This window comes from Haemaphysalis longicornis, unplaced genomic scaffold (assembly GCF_048455015.1).
Source record: "Haemaphysalis longicornis isolate Haplotype H1 unplaced genomic scaffold, Haemaphysalis longicornis Haplotype H1 scaffold_3, whole genome shotgun sequence".
NCBI lineage: Eukaryota > Metazoa > Arthropoda > Arachnida > Ixodida > Ixodidae > Haemaphysalis > Haemaphysalis longicornis.
The window spans coordinates 1791613-1807063 of NW_027526335.1; the positions used below are offsets into that span (position 1 = coordinate 1791613).

The following is a 15451-nucleotide window of genomic DNA, read 5'->3' on the forward strand; positions in this document are numbered from 1 at the left end:
CAGGTAAGGTGTGCCGTACAGAACGTGCCTTATGAGAAAAGCTTCAGTCGGATGACGTCTGGTTCCTCCACTCCTGCCCGTTTGTGCTAATGAATTTGGTTTGGTTGGTTAGAATGAATTTGGTTAGCTTGTCCCGTCGTCCTTCTTTACCGTCGTTGTCCAAGTCGGCCTCTATTTCGTGGGCACGTTAATTCTAGTCAACCAAATAAGTAGTGCTCCAGCTAACTCCAGAAGATAGCCCACACATTGCTAAAAGAATCTATTGAGCAGAAGTCCATTTTTCTAGCTTTCGAGTAATTGGCGAAATTTTGTGATTTCCGAGCCTGTCTTCACACGTCATAAATCATAGGATGGTACTCTGTGCCGCGAAGAAACAAATTAGTCTTATAGATTTCCATACTCACAATTACACTTTCTTGTTTGTTTTTTGGTGGAACTATTTTGATGAGGTTGACGAAAGCCATCCGGTGCAGCACGTTCATGTGCTGTACCCGACGCAAAAGTGAGGCCTGCACACGACTACTTGCACTGTCACAACGCTCATTGTATTGACGTAGCGTAACGTTTGGCACAACACTCTTGAACCTATCGCTATCGGCTTAATCTTCACAAAAAATGCGTATCTTGAATAAAACAGTGGGGCCTTAGTATAGTTGGACCCTTCGACTCAGTTTAGGCTCCATTGGACCTTAAGTCTCGGTGGATCTTTTGTCTCGTTGGACATTGAGGCTCGATTGTACCTTTCGTCTCGTTGGATCTTTCGTCTGGTGGGGCATTCAGGCTCGATTGGACCTTTCGTCTCGTTGGATCTTTCGTCTCGCCGATCACGTGACGAAGTGGACCTTTCGACTAATTGGATCTTTTTTCTCGTTGGACATTCAGGACACAAGCGCAAAGTCCTCCCTCCCTCCCTCTCTATCGCCCTATCTCGCTTTATCTCTCGCTCTCCCGCGCGCGCGCTTTATCTCGCTTTCTATTTCTCTCCTTCTCACTCTCTCTCACACACACTCAGTCTGTGGCTATCTCCCTTTGTCTCTCTCTCTCTCTCTCTCTCTCTCTCTCTCTCTCTCTCTCTCTCTCTCGCTCTCTCTCTCTCTCTCTCTCTCTCTCTCTCTCTCTCTCTCTCTCCTAGGCTTCACCACGCTGCAACCTACCCGTGATATGGTGCCTGGATTTCTCGTAATGCGGCTGTCCGCCTAGCGACAGGAAGCTGCCACAATTATTGAAGAGCCGAATTTCATTCTGGGTACACTCGGGAATATGTTGAGAACGGCAATAGCTCATGTACGGTGTATCACTCCGCCTAAGCGACGCACCCGGATGTCAACGGGCGCGCGCGTTTTGAAAGGAGAGTGCCGTGATTCGTGAATGCGTGATGTCGTCTGACTATAGTTTGTTTGTTGTCGGTGCAAAAAGTTTATAAGCATATTAAGTCCGAGAAAATTACGAAAACGGCTCGTAACAAGTTCAAAATATTCCCAGTAACGCACTACTAGCACCATATTGAGTAGCATACGGCTGCTGTGCTGAGGCACAGCGGCAACTTCCGTTGCCGTTGTTAAGTTGTACCCGCGTATAGAGCTATATTTTCTTGTTAGTGCTGTAGAGCTAAGTGAATGTCAATTCCCCGCTAGACCAAGTACTAACAGCACTCGTGCCACGGGGTTGGCACGCGCAGATGTCACGCCTCCTGAGATCTCGTGTCCTCCCGACATCACCGCGGACACACAAGCGGGTAAAGCGACCGCCCTGGTATCCTGGGAGAAGCCGCGCTACACGGACAACGATGAAGTCGGCCTGGTGCTGCAGCAGATCCCCGTCGACTACGTGTCTGGCCAAGAGCTCCGCATTGGAAAGCACCGCATTTCGTTTAGGGTCCTCGACAACGCGCGGAATGCGGCCAACTGCACGTTCACCATCACCGTGGTCGGTAAGAAAGAACAGGCGCAATACGACTCCCTCGTAAAGAAAAGGGTGACAAAGGGATCGATTTTGTTTATTCTTTGTCTGACGTTCAGCTGTAAATTTATGCATGTCCTGTACCATACGCGTTCTAGGACAGTGATAGTGCATTGCCAGGGGCGAGAAACTTCCATAGAAAATACATAAAATTTTATACATCTATTTTATGTCATGCCGGAGCTCTCAGGCTATGTACTGGGCATATCAGATGCGTGCCGGAATGTGTGGCTGGCTATGCACCGGGACGATGAACAGCCGTGCACTGAAAGAGCAGCTGGAGGTAGAAGATGACGATGACGCTGGGAAATCAGCTAGGCTAGTCTGAGCTGCAGGACATTCGGCCAAGGCTGTTTTCTCTGAAAATATGTAGACGGCCTTGTAAATAGTATGCAGGTATAATAACTTGTATACGTAGGTATCTTAGATGTATTTTATTCAAGTACGGGTGTTGACGTCACTACCATAAAGCAGGGCGGTGGGTGTCGCTTGAGATTCTGTTCCTCCGTGGAGGGTGCAAGGCCACCGCCTCCTGTGCGCACCCGGCGCCATCTATCTAGTGGTTCGCTCCGAACTGGTTCGCGCCGCCGGCAGCCGATCGCGGAGGCCATGTACTGTTTCGAGCTACTGCTAAAACAACCTCGCTGTTCGTCTTCAGCAGCCTCATAAAGCAACGTAAAGCGGGGGCTTAAACTTGCGCTTGTGCACTGATGCCATTACTTCCATGTTTTTTTTTACGGTGGACGTAGATTCTGTTGTCGTCAGAAACGTCGCGCGGAAGAGTCGTAACCATGAGGTCCTCCCCGACCGTCACGCTCACATTCGCGGTTTGCACAGCGAAGGCAGAGCTGCTCGCCAGCTCGCTCTGCAGACGCCACGGAGTCCAAGCGCAGAGAATCTGACACACCCGTGAACCGGGGCTTCTTCCCCGAAAGTGGCTTCCATGCCCCTCGGGCAGGACCGGCCGAGGGCAGCGTTATCTGGCGCAACAACCGGGGCACCACCACCCCGGACGCTCCCCCGCCCGCGTACGCGCTACGTGGAGGCCAAGCAACGCCGATGCATAACATTGCCTATCGCGTCAGCTGATAATGGCGAGAGCCACTTTCCTGCTACTCTCTTCTGCCCTTCCCCGCTCGCTAGCCTTTCCGTGCACTGCCGGCCTGAGTACTGTCCCCCGGCAGCGCCGTCTGAGAAAACTTTTAAGAAACCATTCTTTATTCTTTATTCTTTCTTTCTTTATTCCACATCAGACTTGTTACAGATGTCCAGAGCACAGACAAAAAGCCTCAAAGGATTGGGCTTGACGAGGGTCTGTGCCCCTTCGTCGGATGTTTGTTTACAGTCAAGTGCTTAGCAGCGGGAGTAGCACAGAACTTATAAATTATTATAAAGAACATGAAATGAGAGCAAGGTGTACACCAAAAGAAAAAGCAAAAAAAAAAACCACGACAGGGTTCATCGCGCCTTCGCAAGGTGGCGGTCCTACGCCTCCTTGTTTAGGGTCTCTTGGACGCCTACATTCTCAGGCGTTCCTGCTGTTCCCACTGTAAAGCGGGCGGCGCGAAAGGCAATGTTGTACAGGCACAATGTTGTACAGGCAGTGCGGCCATGATACAGGCGACGTTGGGTGTAAGAGACAACCCAGGGGCGCACCATGCTTGAAGCAGCAGAAGCTCCCCCCGGAAAATGGGAACTCGAGAGCCGTAGGAATGTTTTGTTTAAAATGTAGGGCATCGCTCGTTGTTACGATCGGCGTACGGTGTTGCGAAGACTGTCTGCAATATTATCGGGTTCAATCCCCCAATCCTTCCGTCGTCCGGTTTTCGCCAGTTCCCCACCCCCCTCATCGGCGGGGAGCGACTCGGCTTGGTATACAATGACGCGGCGGCGAAAGACGCTACTGCTGGACACAAGCCGCTTTCAGCACCCACCGGTGAGGCAAGTGAATGTTGCACGGAGGGGATGAAAAAGGCGTCATTGCTCTTTCCGCGGCAATCAAAGTGGCTGAGAGCCGTGCATCGTGGGGCCCCTTTGTGGCGATTCCGAGACGCCGCTATTGAACGAGCGCCCGACGCCAGATTACCGACAGGGCCCAGGCGTCCTCCTGTCGCTTCAAACTCGGATGCTACCAAGGGCTTCTACCTTAGGAACATTGCACCACGGAAGTCAACCTGACGCTGACCTGTGTGAGAGGAAAAGTGCCTTCTCTTCGTGAGTGTGTGGACGTCAATTTCAGTGCCACGGATTTTCGTGATTGGTGCGTTCCTGAAAGCAGCGGGAGAAATGGTGAACGGGGGTGGACCCAACCTGGTTATTTAATCTCGGGCGCGCAGGAGCGTAGAACCCTGTTCATTCAGTCAAACGCCATGCAAATTTCTGTACATAAAGTTTCTTTCTTCGCCCTGCTAGGCCCCAATGTTTGCCCCGACTCCGGACCAACGGACGCCATCACCGGTCCCGTTACCAGATCCGCAACATCGTAAACTTGCTGTCGCAAATCAACTTCCATGCTTCGAGCTCGCGCTGTTGGTACTGCGTACAGTGGCAAGAATTTTTTAAGATGGGAGGGAGGCTCGCACAAAGGGCATGATGCTTGGAATGTTGATTTTTCTGCCGATCAGTGAACGCAGTTGGTTTGGTTGGAATTTATTCCAGTGCGGGGAATGCCACGCAACGCGTGGCCGTTTTCTCTTGACGCAGATAAGGAAAACCCTCTGGTTATATTCTGCCCGTCCGACATCAGCCTGAACACTACGCAGGACGATGTAGTGGTTACGTGGAAAGAACCCGAATTTGTTGACAACTCCGGTGAGAAACCGCGTGTGAGAAAGGTAAGAGATTTTACTTTCGTTTGGTTCGATGCTGGTGGTGGCATGGTTATCCTGAATTTGGCGTAATTATTGACGACTTCATCGTCTTTTCTTTTTCGGAGTTCCTTGTGCTACGGAGGATCAGGACTTTGTTTGTTCAAGACATAAGAATTGTGCAGTCGTTTTTTTTTTTCCTCGCTTAAGAAGTGTTTCGAAGTCGTTGGAGAAAAAAAGTTGAATGTTTCGCTGGTGTTCATCATCACAAGCCAACCGTAGTCGATATTTTCAAATGTGGTGAAGCCGCTGTGGTGGCTCAGTGGCCAAGGCGTTGTGCTGCTGAGCACGAGGTCGCGGGTTCGACTCCCGGCCGTGGCGGCCGCTTTTCTGATGGATGGGAAAAGCAAAAACTCCCACCTCCCCTCGCGGGAACCCCTGTGTAGATGCGACGCATAGGCGGAGCGGCGAAGGGAACGCGTTTTATAGCGCTCATAACGTTGAGGGGACTGCGTAAGCTGGTCCCAGTCGATGACGACGTTGGCGTACTTGTAAAGCGGCGTGGACTCTAGGTGTTTGAGCCAAGCGTGGATGTTGCTTCGCCGGAGAACGGCACACCGGTTATATGCGCAGCGCGCCCGAAGGAGAGGAAACCGCGGAAGAGAGAGTACTGCACATGCGCCGGCCCCAGCGCGTCTGCCGCGGCTATGACGCAACGCAATCCAACACAATCCACTTTAATCCAATCCAATCCAAATCCAATCCAACCGAATCTAAGCCAAGCCAAGCCAAGCCAATCCAATCCAATCCAATCAAATCCAATCCAATGCCCCTCGCGAGAGAGTGTTCGTTATCGGAGAGGAGAGGGGGTGAGCGGCGGAGAGCGGCGGAGAGCGCAGCTCGCGCGGCGAGGAGAATGGCAGAGGGGCGGACAACGCCGACGACAACAACGACGACGACGCCGGAGGGACAAGGCGAGTGAATCATATGCTCTGCATCTAAAAACGCCCATGTGTACGAGATTTCTGCGCACGTTAAAGACCCCCAGGTGGTCAAAATTAATACGGAGTCCTCCACTACGGCGCGCCTCATCGCCTGCGCTGCGTCGGAGCGTTAAGACCTTACAATCACTCAATCAATCACTCAATCAATCACTCAATCAATCACTCAATCACTCAATCAATCACTCAATCAATCAATCAATCAATCACTCAATCAATCAATCAATCAATCAATCAATCAATCAATCAAATTTTGTGAGCTCCCGCCAATTTTCCCGGTTATTTCGAATGTCCCTGATAGCGGCCGAATTCAGCCAATACCGACCTTCGCGCTGAAATTTTCTTGACGGACAAAGCCAGCTCGATAGCGTGCAATCTCCAAGGTACTGATAATGTGTGTAAGAACGTTGGCCAGTAAACTATTGGCTGCCTGAAATCAAATCTATACAGTAACTGCCCTTCATGACCGCGAACACTTACCGCTGCCGGTTGGCGCTGAATTCTGCAGTGATTATTTGGCGTAGTTTTGCTGGTTTCGTTCTCGGTTTTACCGATAATGCCGAACCCTAAAAAATCATGCAGCCGTCCGTCTAACAACGACGATGGCTGAACGCGAAGATGGATTCTTTGGTTGGCCAGTCCCACACTGCGAGTACTCTGGAGGTGCGCTCCACTTTTGAAGAATACCAACAGCAACTCTCGAATGTGCATTCCGCAGGCCCACCATTTCGGTTTGGGGTGTACGGCGCGAATCGGCACTAGCTGCTTGGCGTTCGCGTCGGCCGTGTCGAAACGGAGCGACGGGTGTCTCATGTTCGGTTCCGGCCACGGGCAGCATTTTTTCTTTCATCATCATCGTCATCAGAGAAAGTTGGCTTTCCCGCAGGGCGTATTGGCCTGCAGCGGCAACAGTGAGGACACTAAAGCCTGGCTTTGATGAACAGCAGTGTGAAGGAAAAGGGCCCATCTCCCCGCGAGGGGGACTCGAGTAAATGCGTCGCATAGGGGGTGGGTGCATTGCGTTAACGTTTAGTGTTTGGGGAGTTGGTGGTAGTGAATGCGTTGTATCAGCAGCTTCTTGGCGTAGTTTGAATGAGTCAAGGATATAAGGCGCGTTCGTAGCCTCCCATTCTGTGTCGGCTTTGTGGCGCAGTGGGTAGAGCACCATGTACCTTGCGTTCCACCCGCAGGGTCGTGGGATCGAAACCAGGCGCCGGATAGTATTATTTTTTTATATAGTGTAGGGGGAGGGGGGCGGACCTGTTGTTGAGAGCGAGGAGGGTAGCGTGATGCGGGAGAGGAGGAGTGGGGGAGAGGGCGCACCTGGAACGGCTGTTGCGGATGCACGGCGGACGCTACATGTGAGTTAAAGAAATGCTCTGCATTTAAAAACATGGCCGCGTATCTGCTCCTTTCGTTGCAAATGCCGTCAAAAGACGATAGTCTTTATCGGCTTTGGCGAAGTAAATGCCTCCCTTCGCTTTCCCGCTCACCTCTCATGTTGTTCCTCTTGCGTCGCGCTCCTCCCTAGGTAAAGACTCCAAAGGTTTGCTTAAATCATTTTAAATTTCCCGTGTTCCACGGCTCCAAACCGGGTGTCTCGATGCGAACGCTGCCGTACGGCGAGGACGCGCGTTAATATAGGCGCCCTACTTCAACGTTTATAGAACCGCGTTTCCCTACTCCACGTGCGTTGCAAGCAGAACGTGGAACCTTTGTAGTGGAACCTTTCGCAATTGTTGCCACTTTATTTCTTAAAATGGCGCCAGAAGCTATTGTGGCGTGGGCGACAGCAGGCGACGGCGGAGTGAATTCTTTTTCTGCAGTTGATGAAGTATTTAATTTCGCAGAAGTCAAGCATGTTTGATTTTTTTATAAAGGAACACTGCAAATATCACTTCTGTATTGATTTGTTGTCTCATATTTGCGTAATGTCTTGTTCTTCTTCAACAATGTTGACAAGTATGAACATTACACCGGACATAGACGGGTAGATTTAGATGTGACTATATAAGACTATTGCGCAGGCATTGTTTTGCTTTGGCCGGGTGGCTGAATCGAGTCACAGACAGATAGACATACAGACAGACAGATATACAGACAGATCAATATTTCTGGGTTTAAGTAGCCCAAGAAAGACTATCGTCTTTAAAATTTTATGTCCACTCGGAGTGCCGCCGTAGAGCTACAAAGGCAGCCACGCAGCTTTCTCGGAAACTTGTCCCTGAAAGCTTTCCTTTGTAGCTGCATTCCAGGTAGAGGTCAAATTTTCCCTTCGCGGACACGTGTTCCCCAAAACGGGTCAATTAAATACCCAAACATTGAAAACAATAGATAAAAAATCCGGTGCTTTCTTACATTATATTTTGTGGTTCAAACAATATAGAAACGCGAAGAATCGTTTTTTTTTCTCCCAGGGTTATAAAATTACATAAGGTATCATAAACGCGTTAAAAGTAAGTTTATATATACCTACATATATAATGAAGGCATATAATGTAGCATATACCCATTTACATGTAAGTATATGAGTGCTACATATAAAGTAGGTCAATAATGTCTCATACACCCCGTAAAAATGTGTATCATACAGCCATTGAAAGTAGCAGTAGACCCGCCGGGCGCGCTTACGATGGAGGAATCCATTTTTCAAACTGTACTTGGTACTCCATGCGGCCAGTTATCGAGCTAATTTTTTTGAAAAACGCTTAAGAGGTATCAGAAATGATACAGTGGGCATTTCTTAGTGGTCGAAAGGCTCAGGTTCTAGTAAAAAAATCCGTAAGACGGCGTATCTTATATGATACATTGGGCATTACAAGCAGGAGTGAAAGTTTTAACAGGTCATCCCTGGTAATGTCCCGGTCCTTTCCTTTAATATTCGCTTCTAGAGAGTAGACAATCCGATTGCCTTTTCTTTAGCATTCAAGGTATAAAAGTATGTGCATTTTCCCCTGTTGCTGCGAATCTGCTTGATTCCTTTCAGAATACTTTATCTGGAACGGCCTTCAAGCACGGCGAGCACAACGTCATTTACGAGGCCTACGATAGGGAAAGAAATAGAGCAAAATGTGCCTTTAAGGTGAAAGTGTCAAGTAAGTCGTTTGCTATTTGACTCGAGATAAGAATAATATATCTCAGATCCAATACAATACCCAATACCGTGTGCATTGTGAGTGACTTGTGGAACTTTAAAAAAAGGTTGATGCCTCTTTTGTAGGAATCGGTAAAACACGAAAGTGAAATGTGCCTTGATAGGAGCATTTAAACGTTTATTGTGCCTCCATATGAACTTGCACATCGCTATTTATATTACGTCGGTATGGCACTGTTAGACGCATGAATGTTAGAGACTGTATGGCACGCGCCGGAACACTGCGTAAATCCGACAGGAATCGTGCACAGCCCCTTGAAAACCGTGCCAAGGAAACCGAACCGACACCGAAACCGAAACACAAACAGGTGGCGGAGGGTGCATCAATTTACCCGCGTCCCGCGTACACGAAGACGCTGGCATCGAGGCGCCAACTGTCGGCGCTTATTAGCGTCATGTTGATCTACTTCGCTTCGCCTCTCCTAGACGACTGCACCATCTGAAGGAATCAGGTAGTGGGAAAGATATAAGGCGCGTTCGTAGGCCTACTTGCGCTTGAATTCGCAGCGCCCTGTGCACCTTTCGTTGCTCGGGTCCGGGCGGAGCCGCGTCAGTGGAACTTCTTCTGGCGATGTCATTTCCGCGACTGATACGACGCCGGTGAGATCTTGGTGTACCCGGGCATAAAACACTTTCGTGTTAAAAGATCTCCAGTTTTTAATGACAGGATCCTCTGAGAAGATATGCGCCTCCCCACGTGATATACCCTAAGTGCGATTTCCGGCATCCGCGTGGTCTGCCCAAGCGGACTGAAGGCGTGCTGTTACACCGGCTGCGACTTAACGTTGCATACGCCCGAGGCTTCTTGTTTAAGCTGGGCTGGGTACATTCGTCATTGTGTACAGCGTGCTCTAATACCAACAACATTACGCACATTTTAAGCCACTGCACGCGATATGCTATTCAACGGGCAACATCATCGAAGCCACTTGTGGCACTCCGACGTGGAGGTCCTCTAGAACTCTCGCGCTTCCTTGGACACTGGCGAAATCGGGATGAGACAGTGCTGGGAACAAAACCTCTGCTTACTTTTTTTGCCGAAACAGGGCTGGAGGAGGTTCTGTGAACACTCTGAACATATGTATTTTATATGTGTGCGCATCTTCCCTCCCCATCCCCCTTCCTTTATTTTCTCTCTCTCTCTCTCTCTCTCTCTCTCTCTCTCTCTCTCTCTCTCTCTCTCTCTCTCTCTCTCTCTCTCTCTCTCTCTCTCTCTCTCTCTCTCTCTCTCTCTCTCTCTCTCTCTCTCTCTCTCTCTCTCTATTTTTCCTGTTTACTCACTGTATTCAGCCCCATCTGGAGTAGCAATTTAGCCCTACCGTTAGTGGCGCTGACCTCTTTAGCTTTCATTAAAGGTTTTCTCTCTCTCTCTCTCCCTCTCTCTCTGAGCTTCTCCCTCGTTTTCAAATGCACGGCGTTTCACATAATTACGGGCGAAAGATAATGCATAGACGACGTACGCTGTCCTGAATGGCGCTGTCTGTCGCATCGGATCACACGAATTATTCTTAGGCTGGTATGCCAGTTAACAGCGCCCAGACGTGAATGGAAAACCCTTTGTAAGAGTTTGTATTGAGTCTTAGCAAGACTCGGTGCTGGGAAAGTTGGCGCATGATTTAGAAAATATAAGAGCGCAAACTAGGCCTAAAGATGATGATAGCAGAACACAGGACAGGGGCTCAATCCTAATTGAGATTTGTCTAAGAAAACAAAGCAACATATAGTAATCCCTTGTTATAACGAAGTCAACGGGACCGCGAAAAATTTCGTTATAAGCGGTATTTCGATATAAGCGACCACTCGAGAAAAGCGTAAGTAGTTGAGATTGAACTGCACCACAAGTGCGAAGAATAAAAACCCAATGTATTCAGTGAAGCAAAACTTTACTCAGGTGGAAAAAAGGCAGTGAGCGTTGGCTGTTTTGATGTTTTTGCCGGGCGCGAGCAACTCCTGCTCCAATCGGCCCAAGCAGTGACTGGTATCCGAACGCCTCGCAGACTGCTAAGCGCATGAGGAGGGGGAGGCAGTGGCCACTTTTATAGGGGGCAGGTGCGGGCGTCACGGAACGCTACGAGAGTTTCGCGCTGGAAAGCGCCGCAAATGCCGTGGCTGGAGTCAGAGGTTGTGTTTGTTTAGCTCAAAAAAACGATTAACCGCTCATTGTGGGTACACAACGCAATTATGAAAACTGACCGGTTATGCACTAGGGGCCTTGCATGATCACTGGGCTATTTTTTTTTCCCGAGGTGTGCAGCAGTGAAGTCTGCAAAACAAGTTTTTACTCGCCCTGCTGTCGACGACACTGCTAATTCTGCGGTTCGAGTGTCGGTGTTCGCGCACCGTCGCGTCCACGCTATTGAACAATGTCTAGGAACAAAATTCAATCCCCCTACCACGCTTTTGGAGCGTTTCGCTGAAGTCGGATGGCGAATATCGCCCGGGAAACGCCAGCTTGCTAACCCACCATGTTGACCATCTGACTCGCTGCTGGGTCGCTGCCGCTCGGCGACGCCTCCTCTCGCCACACTTCGCTCTAAGCGGGTCCAGCTCTTCGTGCGCTTCGAGTAATGCGGTCTAAAATGCATTCATTTGGGTTGGGACCAGAAGAAATTGGGAATAAAGCGGTATTTCGAGTAAAGCGAGTTCGTTACAACGAGGGATTACTGTATATAAAAAACAAGCGTATATGCTCGGAAGATTCAGTATTAAGTACTTAAATACTCGTACTTATTTAAATACTTGAATATGAAATAACTCCGATTATTGGCGCTCCCAGGATTTCATATCTAAAGGGTTGGGCGCACTCCGCACCACTGTCAGCTTTTATAATTGCCGCTGGTGTCTCGAAATGCAATACAGTAGAATCTCGATAAACGGAATTGCCGCTTAAACGGAACAGTTGCCTGGAATTTGGTTGGTTTTGTATTCAGATAACGTAAAAAACTCTCGGTAATCGGAACTAAAATTTCCGCATCACCGTGTAAACGGAACCAGAAATGGAACTTCTTGTGAAATCCACTGGCATGAGAACCAGCTTTTTACGGTTACGGCTGTTTCATTCTTGTTTTTTTTCTTCCTCCATGCTTTTTAGACTCGTTGGTCTCGTAAGCCTCGTCTCGTAAGTGGTTAGCCGTGTTAGCGCAACGAATGCAACATCGCAGTTCTTGTTCCAGTCGTTCGGTCTCGATTCTAGACGCCGAGGCTACAGGGCACACCTCCTGTCGCCTAGTTCGTGCCATCGTGGTGCTATTCGCACTTCATTACCACGTTGCCGTCTTCTAAATTCGGTGGCTCGTAAGCACTCGCGAAGTTGAGGCCTCTAGCCTCCGTGAAGGTGCAGTTGCAAGGACTCAAACAAAAATAATTGACGCATTTTGTAGTGCACAGCGACTCATTGTTGCCAAATCAACTTTGTGAATGCTGTGCTAACGCTTCTTGTAGTTTTCTTGCTTTCTGAAAACTATCAGCTACAGTCACTTTCTAGTGGTTAGAGTTCCATGAACTGCCCTTAGAAGTGTGTACGCACATAAATTTGCACCTTAGAACATCTCTCTCAGTAAACGGAACTCCTGTTACACGGAACTAATTTTTCCGGTCCCTTGAAGTTCTGTTTATCGAGAGTCTACTGCAATATGAAACACCAACAAAAATAAAAGTTTGACCCAGGGGCGGTTGTTTTCACTGAAAGTTTAATCATAGCGTACCTTGTAAATGCACTCCTTGACACTCTTTCATTGGCCAGAGGGTAATAGTCCGTGTTTTTCGCCTATATTCATGTCCACTATACATCCAGTCCATACCCAGAGATGTTGAAAAACGCCGTAAGAGCGAGGAGTGAGAGTGTGAAGATTCCTTCGCCGAGCCACCTCTTCAACCCGTGACCCCAAGTTGGCCTTGGAGACATCTAACGAGTCTATTGCCCAGACAGGGTGTCTAAGGAAGACAGAGGGGTCGCTTCAATCGCTCTAGAAGCACGAAGCGGTCGTGCATGCGCCCCTCTGAACTTGCCGCGTCTTTCCCGCTCCGCCTGCGACAGGAAGCGAGTGCCCGTACCATCCTGCGCCGCAGAACGGCGCGCTGTCGTGTGACATGGGGATGTACGGCCAGTTCTGCGAGCCCTACTGCAACGAGCACTTCGACTTCATCGAGGAGCCTGCGGACTGGTACATCTGCGCCAAGGACCTCCGCTGGTACACCATACCAGAGGGAAAGCCCGTGCCGTGGCCCGACTGCGTCCGTACGTTTGCACTGCATCCATAGGCTCCCAAAAAGCGATGTGGTAGCCGTCGGAAACAGCACACGCCTGCATGAACACCCGAAAAATTTAAGGTTAATGCCTCTACTGCACGGAGGACCCTGTACGAGCATAGTCTATAGTATGTCAACAGACGACGAGTGGTGCATATACATGACGCCACACACGCAAACGCCGCTGCTTCATAGGAAACGACATTGTCATCCCGCCCTTCCAGCGAATGACCAGCCAATGTCTGTTGTAGAGTTACGTCATGATTGTATACATAGGAGGGTGATGCCTGCCGTTATGGATGCCTCGTAAGTGTGAGTGTCGTCTGCAGCCGGCCCGTTGCGCACAGGCTAGTTTTCGCTGTTAAGGTAACCTTGTTCTTTGTCTGCCTCAAGTTTGTTATGCGCAGCGGTTTGACGTGTGTTTTTGTCATTTTCGCTGCTGTGGCTATTTTTTCTTTTTTTGATGCACGTCCCGCTGTAAATGAACGGTGGAGACAAAATACAACCTTGTTGCATATCAAGGAGGTAGGCTTTATTAACTAGTTCAACTCAATTCTAGCTCCGAACGATGCTTTTTACCCTAAAAATAATAAGAGATATTGCATATTTTCAAATTTAGCGCTACACCGCGCCAGCAGTTACTTCATAGGGGGACACTAAAAACGATCGAATATAACTGGAGGCACCACTGTCATCGCGCGGTCATGTTAGCTGGTGAGTCACCCCTCCAAACACTTGTTGGAAGCTCGCGTTATTATTTGCATCATTCCTAGTGGGCAAGTGCAGTCTGTTTAACTAAACAAACTCGTACTTCGTGTTCATGGTCTCTAAAAAGGGGCCATGAACACAAAATACAAGTTTGGTTGGTCCAAAAATCTGCTTTGTTTTAAAGCAGTGATGCCAGTCTTAACGGAAATTTCCGGATTGACAGTATGTGCAAGATTTCACGCCAAGGCGTTCCGGCTGAGGCATCGCAAAAGAAAAATTGCGCCCGATCCATTTTTTGCTGATATTGATTGAGGTTAAAGCACACGTACTTAACTATAGAGCCAAATAACGTAATGTTAGAGCGCGCGTACACACACACACACACACACACACACACACACACACACACACACACACACACACACACACGCACACGCACACGCACACGCACACGCACACGCACACGCACACGCACACGCACACGCACACACACACACACACACACACACACACAAATATTCTCTCAGGAAAGTTTGGGTTTCTTTTTTCAGTTTTATAATTGTTGGAAAAAAACAAAAAAACTGTTTCTTCGGAAATCTAGGTGTTTTGTTTTCACCACTTGCATCTGATGTCGCAGTAGTAAGGGGTGTGGAAACCTGTTTTGACGACTTTGTTATTGTCCGCGTTGTAAGCAATTTTTGCTGCCGTGAGCGGCATTTTGGTATTCTAAGCACTGTAATCTACACACATAAACCAACTAGTTAATGCACTCTCGCATACCATCATTGCCGCAAAGCGCACAATTACTCGTAAGTGACGCGTGACTCGTATTAGTAGCACAATGCATCTTGCTGCTGTTTCTTTGTCCAAACGTTACGTGACAACCAGCGCAGCGTAGTTACATTCCTCCGCAATGATTGGAAGCCTCGCGAGATCTTTTTCTCTACTCCCGCAGGCCCATCATCGCCGACGGAAGCGAAGAGGTCGTACCACGGCCGCTACTACTCGGGCGACTGCACCAGCCCCGAGACGCAGGCAGCCATCAGGAAGGCCTTCAGTGAAAACTTTCGAAGCGCGTTAAGCAAGCTGCCGATTTGCACGTCGGGTAACGCTTGCAGGCTCAACGACGTGGTGGTGACCTGCGGGAAGGTGACGGACCACCGGGGGCCGATTTCGGTTCGCGTACGGAGATCGGCGAGGAGTGTACTCGCCGATCCCGCGGCTTCCATCGCCGGCGTGGACGCAGAGATTGTCCTCAAGATGGACGTGAGTGGAATGTGCTGCCGCGGAGCCAATACCAATTCATTTCCGTGTCACCACACCTCCCAAAAGAAACAAGAAAAAAGTGGGGAACAGCACCCGCACCAGCAAAGCTATGGCGGCTTTACAGCCAATTAGATATGAATGAACAGTGCCGAGAGCCCAAAATGTTAATTTCAGAAAGACCTTAATTAGTACTCGCCGAACCAGCGGCATCCATCGCTGGCGTAAACGCAGAGCTGGTCCTCAAGAGGGCCGTGAGTGTAATGTACTTGCGGAGCCAATTCCAATTCCTTTCCGTGTCACCGCACCTC

At 49.2% G+C, this 15451-nt stretch overlaps 1 protein-coding gene across 2 annotated transcripts in view; it reads left to right on the top strand.

The window, feature by feature from the left end:
• Positions 1 to 15451, top strand: part of LOC144173836 (sushi, von Willebrand factor type A, EGF and pentraxin domain-containing protein 1-like) — a 170645-nt gene that overhangs the window by 141020 nt on the left and 14174 nt on the right. Inside the window, exons 10-14 of one of the 2 annotated variants that reach the window (XM_077702105.1) lie at positions 1679 to 1930; positions 4663 to 4793; positions 8754 to 8862; positions 12958 to 13158; positions 14833 to 15143. In XM_077702105.1, the coding sequence (XP_077558231.1) occupies positions 1679 to 1930; positions 4663 to 4793; positions 8754 to 8862; positions 12958 to 13158; positions 14833 to 15143 (1004 nt within the window). The remainder of the gene's footprint in view (positions 1 to 1678; positions 1931 to 4662; positions 4794 to 8753; positions 8863 to 12957; positions 13159 to 14832; positions 15144 to 15451) is intronic. The other variant, XM_077702106.1, reaches the window with a different exon arrangement.